Raw genomic sequence first — 13,221 nt, 5'->3', positions numbered from 1 at the left:
CCAGTGCCTTCTTCTGGCCAAGTACCAGGCATGCACATGATGTACTAACATAAAATTAAAAAAAAAAAAAATTAAGGCTTGGGAAACTTATTCACCCCATCCATCCTGGCGGGGGTGTGGCACACACAGAAAGAAGTAAGAGGTGGCTTTATCTATGTGTCAGAAAGCAGCATCTCCCTAGACAACCTAAGATACTTCAGTGTTAATAGTTCTCAATGGTGAGAACCGTGAGCATTTTTAAGTTTGTGCATTTCACTGTAGCTGCTTAGATGGACCAAGACAGACAGAGCCTTTGGGCCATGGTGGTTTATTGATGCACAGGGCAAGCACAGCACAGGAGGATTGTGCCCCACCCAGGGACAGAGGACTAGGCAGCAGGCCACGCCCAATAGCAATGCCGGCAGCACAGGGGAAGGGCCTTGGAGGGTCAGATCCTCTTCTCTACACGTTTCCCCGGGATCCCAGACCTCCTCGTCCATCCCAAGCGAGGTACTTGACTGTCTACAAGCCCTGTCTCTGGGAACCAGCCATTTTCCCATCCCTTGGGGGTTATGGCTCTGTGGGTCTGCTAGCTCCTCTGTCCTTCACAGAAATCCAGCTGCTCATGAGTCATCTGTCAGCTCTGAGAACGTTACTGTGAATTTCTCTCTCTCTCTACCTGCTTGTCGTGTCGCAGGGAGTCCACCTTCACCACCCTCCTGACCCAGACAACGGTGAGAACAAGATGAAAACACGAGAAGCTGTGGGGGAGTCCATCAGGATGAACTCCCCCAGGGATCAGCCCAGAGAACAGACAGGGCTGGTATTTGGAGCAAGGTGTGGTGTGATGGCGAGCCCACTGTTTGGCTCACAGGGCACAGAATAGTCATGACTCCAAGGTAGAGCGGGCGAGTGAGCGAGCAAAGTGCACAGCCGGGCAGGATGCCAGGGCTCTGTGGGTCACACTCAGTTTTCTAGCTCTGTCAGGCCCATCAAGACATGAGGTGGCCCACTTCTGGCTGAGAAACAGGTCTCAGGGGTCGCCTTCCCCCTCCTCGACCCCAACAGTTGTTTTTTTTTGTCTTTTACAGACCCTGGTGTTCTCTGAGCAAGGGAGAAGGTTTGCCGAGGAATATATCATCCCCAGAGAGAAGAAAGTAAAATCTCAAGAGACCAGAGCCCTTCGAACTAGAAAATGAGAGTGGGAAGGCATCTCATGTGGGCCAGTGACAGTGACAGAAAGGATGGACAGTTCTCCCATGCGGGAAGTGGGCTCTGGGAGGTAAGGAGCAGCCAGGGTGAGACAGCAATGCAGGGGGTTATTTATAGAGGAAGGGTCCTGGCCTGGAGGAGTCAAGGCCCTCAGGCCTAGCTGAGTAGGGAGGGGGCTGTCTGGGGTGACCCTGAGTGGGGTGGGTGGGGCTAGGAAGGATGTACCCCACAGCTTTCTGCATCTACACGGAGGCCAGGCTACACATGGGCTTTGGCCCAGGAGGCAGGGAGGACTCTGGGAGCTGGAAGCCTGTTTGAGGCCAAAAAACAGAAGAGGGAAACAGATAAGGAAGTTATCACCTGCTGAGAACTCCCCTCCCCGAGTCCACCGGACCTGGAATGGGCCATGCTAACTTAAGAGGACCACCTTCTGTTGTCTCCAACATGGGGGCGTGGGGAGTAGATGGACAGAGTGGAGGGAGCAGGGGAAGGGGAGAGAAAGCCAGCTCCCCAAACCTAAGCCACATGTCTCCCCCATCCTTCTGTCATCTCTCCCCAGCCCTCCGGCTCCCCAGGAGTCCCTAGCGGCCCACACTGATGTTGCAGGTCTTGCAGCTGGGATCTTTCTTGGCATCAGCAGTGGACAGGCTCATGAGCTGGTGCCCACTGATCTCTCCCAGGGTGCCCAGGGACAGGTCGACGGGCTCCGTGTAGATGATCTCCAGGATGAGGTCCTGAGCATGGCGGAAGATCAGCTCCCCGTCCTCCACACTGCAGGTCAGGAACTTGTTGCAGGCAATGTCCAGGAGGGGCAGACGGTCACGGCAGAAGCGGTCCCCCAGGGAGCCTTTAGGTGCCAGGACCAGGATGGCATAGTGGTAGGCTGTGTACATACAGTAAAAGTCCGCAAAGTAGAGGTTGGTGCTGGGGTTGAAGAGGCGCTGGGCGGGGATCTGGAAGCGCCAGCGGCCGTAAGGGGAGTCCTGGGGAGGCTGGCCCGTGTTGAACTCCGTGTTGCAGCTGAAGAAGACACCATGCAGCATGCCACTGGTCGGGGAGCCGTGGCTACCGCTGTTGTCCTTCAGGTAAGGCTGCAGCAAGTTCCCACAGTGGGTCCTGCCCACCAGGGAGGAAGGCCAAAGAGAAGGGAAAATGCCACGGGTTAGCTCACTAGGGCTTGGCTGCGATGTGTAGCTGAGAAGAGAGTGAGCCAGCCCAACTCCCGGCATTCCGATTAGCTTGCAGCCTCCACTGGTTGCACGCATTAAGTCCTTTCCCACTGTCTCCCTGACCAGACTCTGAAGATAAGAGTAGCCACTGACTTAGTCTATGTGTCCCAGCCCCTAATAAGGAGCCTGGCACGGTGTCCCTCATCCTTCTTTCATTCTTAAAAAAACAAAACAAAACAAAACAGGAGCCTAAACAGGACTGTTGCCTCTTCTTTAATGCAAATACCAAAGACTCCAGTTCTTTACTGCTTTCTCAGGGAAAGGGGGGGAACGCCCTACCCTAGCTGCCAGTAATGATAAAGACAGTAACCGTGGCAGATTGCCCTGACCTAGCTTAGAAGGACATGGGCTTAAAGCAGTGTCAGCAGGCATGGGGGAGGGTAGACAAGCCCTGGTCCAGGAGCCTCACTCTTGCCCGGTCCTGGCTGTCGTGAGAGACAAGTAACTTGCCTTGGTGCCTTGGCACCAAGAGGCTGAAGTACTAGATCTGGTCTGTCTGTCTGTCTCTGCCCCACTTCCTACCCCCACCCTGTCTCTTCTCAAAAGAAAACAATGTACATATGGGCAAATAAGATTGGGGCTACTCTGGTTGGACCATGGACTCTCCAAGCTCCATCCTTTGGCTTCTTCGTACCCAATTCTCATCAGTATCTTAAGAGATTTGCCCAACAACGCTCTGTAGCCTCAGATTCCTTAGCACTCAACTTAAAAGCTAGCAAACTGAGATTCCCCAGAGCCTTCCGTGCTCAGGAGTCTTGTACTTTGCCTTCTTCTTGCCACCTCCCCTGTGCTTGGGGGTCCTAAAAACAGAGAAATAACTGATAGTGTATAAGAGACCCCGTAAAGGAACTGTCCCAGAAGGCAGGGTCATGCCCAAAACTTATTACCCAAGCTTGCCTTACCAGCAGGGCCCTCTGCCAGGAAGCCCTACTTCAATGTCCTTGATCCTTCCTTATTCCCAACCTCAAAGTAGCAGTCCTTTTTTTTTTTTTTTTTTCTTTTGAGACAGGGCCTTGTTACCTAGCTCATGCTGGCCCCAAACTTGTAACTATACATCTGCCTCAGCATTCTGGAATGGAGGAAGAGCCGGGAAGGGAGAAGTCCTAGCGAGTCTGTCTTGCCCTACCTGGCATGCTGGAAGTACTCCTTGTGATGGTTGCGGTAGAAAACAGAGAAGCGGAGCATGCGGCCAGCGATCTGCTCAGCCTTCTCCTGCAGCTGAGCCAGGTGTTCCTTGGCGTAGTCTGTAAGGGTCCAGGCAGAGTGAGGTGAACGAGGGATCAGATGCAGACCAGAACTTCCTTCTCTCCGCACCACCCACCCACACCCGCAAGCAGCCTCCTCCTCTGGATTTACAGGGGAGCTTCTGAAAAAGCCTGGACTCAGATGGGGACAGGCCAGCTGGCCTTGGCTGGGGACATGAAGAACTGCTTGGTTTCTGGTCTCCTTACTCTTCATCAGCATTGCCAAGAGGCTCAGGGCCCTTTGAGTCCAGAAAGGATGGAGGACTGCCTGTTATGCTAGGGGCTCCAAGACTGTCATCCCAGGACACCCTTAGGTGAAAAGAGGGCTGATAGGAAAAATAATGACTTGAGAGGGAGGATACAAGGGACTTTGGGGAGGGCCCTTCAAATCCAGGAGGTGAGAGCCTGCCCCACAACTGGTGGTGTGGTGACTAACTGTGATTATAAGTGGGGGCTAACGATGAATCAAAGAACAGAGCCTGGACCTCCGGTGAATATCCAGGTAGAAGAGGGGCTGAGGCACTAGCTTGAGCCTCTCTGTTTGGGAGAAATAAAGAAGGCTGATACTAGGGTATGAAAACTGTTCCCCCCAGCCCCCCAAGGCTGGGCCTGGGGTCTTGGGGGTTGAGGCAGATTCAGACAACGCCTTGGAACAAATTGGAGAACAGTGCCCTTTGCTCATTGCAGCCACTGTATTTGCGTGTGCTTCGTCTCTGGAAAGAGAAGGTAGACCTAGCTACAGCATTTCTGGATCCCCCAATTTTAATTAAACACCCACTGCATATGCAGTGCTGTGGGGTGGGGTAGGGCAGGGTGGGGCAGGCTCTCCTCCAAGGAGCAAAGAGAGCCTCTCTAGCAGAATTGTGGCAACTCAAGGAGACTAGGGGCACAGATTTTGGCAGAAGATGGAGTCAGCAGCCCTGGAGGCCCCAGGGCATGGAATGTCCTCTGCCCCTTGCTTGTGACAGAGAGCAATCTGGAGCAGATCTCTCATGGACACCAAAGGGATAGAATATTTTGGGGCAGCTCCTTGGCTATTGGTGACAAGCATACGCAAAGTGGCATTTGTTCTTGCTAGAATTTGTGAGTTAGGCTCTGCCTAAGAGGCCTTACAAGATCGTCAGACGGGGGCCATTTTCCAGGGAGAGGGGAGACTTAGGACAAACAAATATTGTTGTCTGACCAAATGACCACCAGTAGACTATAACGAACAAAACACAGTCTATCCAACACAATGGAATACTGCCTAACTGTAAGTGGGAAGAAAATTCAGGCAAATGATACCGCCTCTGTGTATATTACCGATAGTCTAGTAAAAGAAATAAGCCTGTCCGCCATAGGACAAATACTTGATTTCACTCATATGAGCAACCTTACATAGTCAGAGAACATAAAGACAGAAAGGACAGAGGTAGGCACGGCCCAGAGGAGAGAACATGAGAAGCCGTGGCTCCAAGAGTAGACATTCTGGCCATACCATAACAACATAAAACCACGTAAGACTTCCGTACACAGAAATGGTTCGGATGGTCAGTTTTATGTTACATCTATCTACCGTCATTACAAATTTATGTTCTCGAGGCTGAAGAGGTAGCTTAGCAGTTAGGAGCACTTGCTGTTCTTACAGAGGACTGGAGCCCAGTTCCCAGCACAGTGTGGGATAGCTCACAACCACCTGTAACCCTAGCTCCAGGGAATCCAACACTCTCTTCTGGCATCCGAGGACGCTCAAACGTATGTGTGTGTGCGTGCACACACAGAGGCACATGTATCCATAAACAAAAATAAAGTATCTCTTAAAGTATAGATGTATATAATTTTTCCCTTGACCCAAGCCAGAAAAGTAGTTCCAACCCTTCAGGTAGGTGGTATTGCCAATGGGTAGTACATCTGTCTAGGCAGGCTCTGTGTCATCCCTCTGGCCTAAACATAGCACCTCAAATGCAGCAGGTGTTTCTGAGCATGCTGGGCTAGGATGAAGGGTCCCTGTAGGGTATTAATACAACGTCAGGGCCTCACCCCCAGTGCAGAATTCCACTGTCTCACTCCAGCCGGACACCAGGTATTCCCCGTCGCTCTGCTTCACCGCTGTCTGCACAGCCACACTGTATTCTGTCCGGGGACTCAGGAACCAGTGGCCTCTCACTGTCATGGGCAGAGGCACTGCCTTGGCCACGAGCTTGGTGGGGACATCCTGAGAAGTGGGTTACAGATGAAGAACCAGCATCAGTCTTGGAGTCACACCCAATCCTGGCATTTTTCCAGAATTCCCACTCCCCGCCAGCGCCTCTCCTCTTCTTCCCAAGGAGGGTCAGAGTCCCAGAGATTCAACAGCTCCGTATCCCAGCCACCATTTCCCTGAGAAGCAAGCGGTGCCATGGGGCAACCTCCTTCAACCCCACCTCCCCGATGTCCCTTTTTCTTGAGAACTAATGGGAGAGGCCACTTGGGAGGAGAGCCCCAAAGTTGAAGGTGGCAAGACCGTCGTTTTTGAGGGAGACTTCGAGAAATCTGCACACTGCAGTGCCGTCTCCACGGCAACAGCAAATGCTGGGAAGCCAGGGAGGAAGAGAAAAATATGCCTTATTCTTTGGGGGGAGGGCCAAGGGGGTGGTGTTGAACATTCACGTCACCGTGGCAACTGGCCTGCCAAAAGACACCCAGATCTGGGGAGCCAGATACAGAGAGAGAGAGAGAGAGAGAGAGAGAGAGAGAGAGAGAGAGCCCACACCAAGGCTGTCACCCTGGTGTCACTGAGCCAGCTCCTTCGCATTGAACTCTCTCCTGCCGCTGCATGCAGCTGGAGAAGATGAGAGGTCTCCTCCTACCTGCTCCTATGCTGGCTTTTGGCTTTTAACCTGGGGAAAGGACACACTGAAGACAGCCTTCCTACGTGTCTTTTCTACACCAAGGAAACAGACTAGTGGGCAGGGAGGGGGCAGAGAATCTAGGATTGTGTATATTACCATATACCCAACTACAGGGGGCTTATGTTGCCTGCCCAACTACTACTCCTGGACCTTATTGGGATTTTGGAACATTATCTGTACATGTGAAGCACCCACCCAGGTGCTCTGCTCTTGTCTGAAGTTCTAGCCTTGGAGGGAATAACTGCATTGGAACTGAGCTAGGCATTGGACCAAACAGCATGAAAACATCTCTCATGGAATCTTTTCAACATCTCTACAAACGGTGGTGTGATCATTCTATGTTTATCAAGGAAGACACTGAGGCTCAGAAAGGTCAGATCACTTTGGCAGAATGACCCCGTGAGAAGAATCTGGATTTTGGCCAGGTATCTGGCTCTTCCCTATCTGTCTATCGAGTCCATCAATTTGCTTCCTTGTAGAATAGGGGTTGAAGAGTGGTACCAGGACATCTTTTACTCACCCGGTGCTTGAACTTGTTGGAATTCTTGTTTTCCTTCTTGTTGAGGTCAATGAAATAATGGGTGACCCTCTCCAGGTCACTGTCTTCCATGGCCCAGGAGATACGGAAAGAGTCACAGGTGATATTGTTGATCTCAATGCTGTGGGGGGTGGACAGCAGCTCCATGTTCCCCTCTGGTTTGCCTCCTGTGGGGAGTGAGGGCCAGAGGAAAGATTAGCACCTCCCTCCCATCACAGAACTTTCTGGAATGTGCTGCTCCCATCACGCTTTGTGGGGTGGAGTCTTACATACCCATCAAATGCCCCTGCCTCATAAATGTGGCATAAAAGATTGTAAGGGGACTAGACTGGTTAGGAGAGACCCAAGTTGAGATGGAGGGAGCTCTTGGCTCTCCTTAAGAGGGTCCACAGAGCAGCCAGTCCCTGACAGGTGGCAGAGGCAGTGGGAATGCTGCAAACACTGGGCAAAGGGACAGATTTGCAGCAGATGGAGCTGAGGAGGGAGGGGCCCTCAGCCAGCAGGCGTGAAAAGAGAAAGGGTGGGAGTGGAGAGGATGGGGAGCAGGAGGAATGACGGAAGCACCTGCTGAGGGGATGGTGCCTGAGGATTTAGGCAGGTGGCAGGTCCGGGGCAGCCAAGAGTCCACAGGTGCCAAAGCCCTGGGTCTCCGGCCTCTCTCCTCCCTGGGAGTGATTGAAGCAGCGAGGGACCCTGCTGTGCAGGCCTAGAGGGACAAATGCTACGGCTGTGTTTGTGGGGGGTTGGGGGGTGGCGTGAGCCACAGCCTGCTTTAAGCTCTTTCTGCCTATTACTTTTGACATGCAGTTTCTGTTTTCACGGATTTCATTTGACTTTTCTTTTTCCTTTCCTTTATGTCTTTCTTCTCTTCTTTTCTAAAATGCTTGCAGCCCAGGCTTCAAACTCACTATCCTCCTGCCTCCGCCTCCCAAGTGCTGAGATCACAGATGTGTGCCCATTTCCAGAAAAGAATTGTGTTTGTGAGCAGGGCTCAGCACTCTTGGAGGTAGAGGCAGGTGGGTCTCTGTGAGTTTGAGACCAGCCAGGTCTACAAAGTAAGTCCAGGACAGCCAAGGCTATCCAAAAAAAAAAAACAAAAAACAAAAAAAAACAAAACTGTCCTGAAAAAATAAAACAAAACAAACAACAACAAAAACCAAAACAAAACAATTGCTTTTGGCATATTTTTTTTGGAGGGGGTGTGTGGTATCAGGTTTGAGACAAGGTTTTTCTGTGTAGCCCTGGCTGCCCTGAAATTCAGTCTGTAGACTTCTGCCTCTGGGTGCCAGCCACTGCCTGACCTTTTTTTTTTTTTTTTTTTTTTTTTTAGGCAAGTTTTCTCTGTGTAGCTGTCCTGGGACTCTGTAGACCAGGCTGGCCTCCAACTCAGAGATCAGCCTCTGCCTCCCAAGCGCTGGGATTAAAGGCGTGCACCACCACACTTGGCTTAAAGAATTACTTTCAGCACCAACATCTGTTGGGCTCCAACACAAACTAATGACATCTCACACAAGTCTGGCGGTGTATCGGTACTGTTATTCTCCTTATTTTGTTTCACAGACAGGAAACCAAAGTTGGGGGTGCTGCCATGTCCAAGGCCACGCGCCAGCAAATTACTTACTCTCTGGAGGCAGAGCTCTCTATTATGCGCTAAGGTTGTGTGTGAGTGCATGTGTAGTGTGTACATGATATATGACTATGTTCCCCTTGTTTATTTTTCTCTTCTTTCTATCAGTGATTTTCAAGCGACTGAATTTTCCCCTGCCTCCTACTCCCATTCCCTCAGCTCTACCCTGACTTGGTGCCCTTTGGGCTTGAAAGGACTATGCCATTATTTCTCTCGACTGTGCATAACTGGGCTAGGGTTAGCTGGTCTTCTCTAGAGCCCGGTTCTCCCAGGAATTGGGAGCTTAGGGGAGACACACAGCTGGGAGTGGACTGGCTGGGGGGGGCATTTTGGCTTCTCCTTTCCAACTCGTCACCCAGCAGATCTCCTGGCACCCGCTTCTCTGCTCTCTTCTTTCTTTTTCCTTTCCTCCCCTTGCCTAGGAGCTAGGGTGAGGGCACCTTGTGCCTGCAAAATCAGGTACTTTTATTTATAGCTCCCAGAAAATCCAACCCACATTTTCCTGTCAATTAAGCCAGCTCCAGTGCCTGGCACCACTAAATTAAAACCGTGGACTGCCTGGGTGGCAGGTATGGGGAAGAGTGAGGGTATGGCTGACGGCCTTATCTGCCCAGGTGTTCCTCAAAGTCCAGTATTTGGTTTCCCACCCTTCGGCCAAAGGAAATCTATGGTCAGTAATCATGGGAGTGCTCCCAGGTGCTCTCTAAAAGGAGACAAACGGGAGAGGGTATCCTAATATTAACGTCCATAATACGGGGAAGAGCTGTGGAGCGGCAAGACTTAGCAACACCCTGGATACTGACAAGAAGCTTCTGAGGGAGCTTCTTGCACCCATGAACACGAACACACACTCCCACTTGAGCGGGACTTGAGCGGGTCCCACCCACACGTGACCCAGCCTACACCTGCCCCTAGCAGACACCCGTCCCTGCCTTCTTTCCCTCCTCACTCCTGAATCTTCCTAGAGACCAGGGCAGCTCCCGGTGGTGGGTGGAGACTCCAGGCCAGGTGCTTGCTCACCCCCCTCTTGTCTCCCTTCCTGGGAGAGCTGCTCCCCACCCTAGCCTAAGGTCTGGGAGAGTGGGAGCAACCGACACCTCAAGGGCAGCCAGCCAGCACGGACGAAGGGTGGGTGTCAGCCACCCAGATGCCTAGGGATGGGCAGTCTGTGAGGGACAGGTTGAGGCAACACTCTAGGAACACCCACACTCCCATGTGAATCCACCCTAAGCAAGCATGCACCCCCCCCCACGCAGACAGGCGTGCACCCACACACACATGCGCAAGGGGTGCCCACATACCTCTCTGCATGTGCCTCCATAGACACCCTCATCCATACTCACCTACGCATAGCTCTAACCCCCCTCCACCGCGCACGTTCTAAGAATGCCCCGGCATTTCCCCTTCGAAAGCTGTTGCCTTCATGCCAACCCACACATGTTCGTGTCCACAGGCTCACACATACCCGCACACACGTGCCCCTCATCATCATCACAAACCGTAATTGGGGGAAGAGAGGAAGCCACGGGCATGCACCAACGCACATGCACGCTGCCTTTCCCAAGAAGGCAAGCAGCCCCCATGGCTGCCTGTGCACACATGAACATTTGAGCACACGTCAATCGTTGCCTGGATTCTGGTGGTTCCCCATGGGGCCTCTGTAGGTTCCGAGAGAGAGACTTTGAAAACACGGGGTCAGCCTGATTCTTTACTGGTCAACAGGTTTGCACACCTCCTCAAGCCTGCCCACAAACAGGTCCGCGCCTACACTTACCCACCTCCTCCTGCCCTGAAGTTGCCCCTCCCCGCCTAGAAACAGCCTGGTTGCTACAGAACACCCTCAACATGTACTCCCACCCACATGACAAGTGACATGTCCACCCCCTAAAAATACTGCCTCTTGGGGCCCCTGCCACATATACCCACGGGCTACTCAGATGAACGCTGCTGCCCCCGCACACATGTACCTCCCGGATTTAAAAAAAAAAAAATGTTCTGAAACATGCCACAACCCGGTCACAAACCCCACAGACCGATCTACGCAAGCTAGCCTCCAGCCTCCTCCCAACCGTGCAGACACGTTCTACGCTCTCCGGCCCCTTCCCCAAAGCCCCATTCGAAAAGCTACTGACAAACCAGAGGGAAAGCTCCCCCACCCAGCTGAACCTTTTCGGCATCGCCGACTGCGCAGAATGGTCACGGGGTAACTAACTATGTCGCCCCGGAGACCAGATACAGCTGTTAAGCTCGTCGCCAAGGACTTAGGGGAAAGGGGACAAGGTCGCCAGGCCTGGTAACCCAAGTGGACAGCCAGGACAGTTGAGGAACCCTGGTGGCCACAGCTCTTAACCTCCCAGGATAGGCAGGATGGTGGGGGGGGGGGGGGGGAGAAGGGCACTTACCTGGCTTCAGCCGGCCCTGCAGAGGGATACTTGGAAGAGCAGGAAGGGCAAGACCTCTATGTGGATAATGAGCTCCCCAGGCAGGGGACAGCAGCCTGTCGCCTGGGTCACAGGCAGCGGGGCTCGCTCGCTCCTCTCTGGGCTACCGAGAAGGCTGCTTCCATGCCCCACAGGCAGCGCCTGTCTGGCTCTGCAGCTAACGCTACTGCCCCCGGCGAGAAAACAACGTTTCTCGCAACCCAGCGAGTGAGCGCACAAGAAGAGAGGCAGGAGCGAAATCAAAGCAGCGTGGAGGAGAGAGACAGAGAAATCGAGAAGGAACGGGAGAGCCAGACCGAATCTGGCTCCACCAATGGGATCAGTGGCTGCTCAGCGTCAGGTGATAACAAGCAAGCTAGGTCCCTGCTCGTCCAGGCTTGTGGGAGGGGGAAAGGGCAGAGGGTCCCCGGGGAGCTAGATAGATGTCCTTGGAGGTAGCAGCTGTGCCTTCTGCCACCTTTCCCCCATCCTTCCAAGACAAGATGCGTCTGGAAGCCGGTCCAACACACCCCCTGCTTGGAAATCTCGGGCTTGAATTCAGCCCCCAAACTTTAAGGTGCGGGGAGAGGGGTGGAGCTTAAGGGTTCTGGAGGCTGGGTAAGGGAAGGGTCTCAAAGAAGCGGCTGAGCTGGGGTCGGAGGGACCTTACCCTCAGTCTAGGTGGTCTCCTAGGGGACCTTCACTGACGCACAGCTCCATTTTCTTACCAACTCTTCCAAGAGAAACCAGCCCCGCAGCCTTGGATAGTCTGGAGTGTCCGGGGAGAATCTTCTAGCGCTTAAGTGTCCCCAGGAAAGGGAGTGGGAGAGAGGCGGTGTAAAATAGGGAGGCATGTACAAAGGCAAGAATGTTGGGGGTGGAAGGCTACACAGAGCGTTGAGTGTTCTCATCCTAAGCACCTTCCAGGCTTGAGGCCATCAAAGCCCTGAGACTGCAGTCAGAGCTATCAGCAGGAGGCTTGTCTAATAACCAAGAACTGAGGGTGGTTGGAACTCCCCAAAAGAACACTCAAGGAAATGTGATCAAAGCAACAGTGACCCAGAGTTGCTACGGTGATGAAAAGCATAGGTTTTGTAGTCCGAAGGAAATAGGAACAATGTCGGCTGCATGGTTTTCTAGCTGCCTGACCCGGGACTAGCGACTCTATCTCCCTTGTGAAGGGTGATAATACAGGTTTATTGTTATCATGGAATGAGATCGTTATGTAAGTCGCTTAGCTCTGGGCTTGGCACCTGAGAAATGTCAGTCAACCAGTCAGGGTTGCTATCTTTCTCATTGTCCATGGAAGTATCTGCCCTGCAAAGAGCCTACAGTTTTCTAGGGGTAGGAGAGACATTTAGAGAGTAAGGAGCCCCTCAGCCCTTCTGCATCTACTGGTACAACCAATGATCAAAAATATGTTTTTAGGGACTGGAGAGATAGTTCAGAAGTTAAGAGCATTTGCAAAGAATCCAAGTTCTAGTCCCAGCTCACAACCATCTGTCCAGGAGACTCCCACGGCTCTCTTCTGGCCTCTTCTGACACTGTTTCCATGCAGTTGTAGGTCTGTATCGTCCAAGACTGAAGCATTCCGTCCTGTAGAGAAGCTACTTAAGCAGGAAGGTAAACAACTCAAATCATATTCAGGAAGTCCCTGAAACTGACCAGATTCACTAGGTGCCGGCTTTGCCAGAGTAAATAATACAAGTGTAGATTCTCTCTCAGAGAAATGAGGCTGAGCTGCCAAAAAGATTCTCAGACAAACCAGGAGCTCTCTGAAACCTGGAAAAAGCAGAAACCAAATGAGCTCCTGCATAGAGGTTTAGACCAACAGAAGAACCTGTGAAGGACACTCTCCAACCTGCTGAGCGGGCTGCAGGCTGTGTAGTGTGCTCCAGGTACCTGGATTTATGAGCTGTTGTGCATGCTACAGTGGGCTTTCTGCTGTGGTGGGCTTTTGTGATGCAGCTGTCTTTGAGGCATCTTTGTTACTATAAGTAACCCCTCACCCGTGTTGCTGTAACCCCAATAAAACTCATTGGTTCCGTACTTTGGTCTGTCATGGACTTCCTATCTGGGGTAAGTGGATGTGTGTATTTTAT

The 13,221-nt window shown here is 52.3% G+C and overlaps 1 protein-coding gene across 5 annotated transcripts; it reads right to left on the bottom strand.

Moving 5' to 3' along the window:
* Nucleotides 1–290: 290 nt before the first annotated feature.
* Nucleotides 291–11,934, bottom strand: Phyhip (phytanoyl-CoA 2-hydroxylase interacting protein). Of its 5 annotated transcripts, none has more exons than XM_021642438.2 (5): nt 11,790–11,934; nt 7,055–7,239; nt 5,684–5,858; nt 3,547–3,664; nt 291–2,307 (listed from the first exon to the last, which is right to left on the bottom strand). In XM_021642438.2, the coding sequence occupies exons 2-5, from the start codon at nt 7,217–7,219 to the stop codon at nt 1,773–1,775; spliced, it is 993 nt and encodes a 330-aa protein (XP_021498113.1). In that variant the 5' UTR covers nt 7,220–7,239; nt 11,790–11,934; the 3' UTR covers nt 291–1,772. The 5 variants fall into 5 exon arrangements, with proteins under 5 accessions (XP_021498113.1, XP_021498112.1, XP_021498114.1 ...); XM_021642437.2 differs by lacking the exon at nt 11,790–11,934 and adding an exon at nt 11,102–11,654; XM_021642439.2 differs by lacking the exon at nt 11,790–11,934 and adding an exon at nt 10,199–10,336.
* Between the last annotated feature and the right edge of the window lie 1,287 nt (nt 11,935–13,221).

This window comes from Meriones unguiculatus, chromosome 9 (genome assembly GCF_030254825.1).
Source record: "Meriones unguiculatus strain TT.TT164.6M chromosome 9, Bangor_MerUng_6.1, whole genome shotgun sequence".
In the NCBI taxonomy this organism is placed as follows: Eukaryota; Metazoa; Chordata; class Mammalia; order Rodentia; family Muridae; genus Meriones; species Meriones unguiculatus.
The sequence above is the reverse complement of the archived record's forward strand: the minus strand, read 5'-3'. Positions and strand labels throughout refer to the sequence as shown.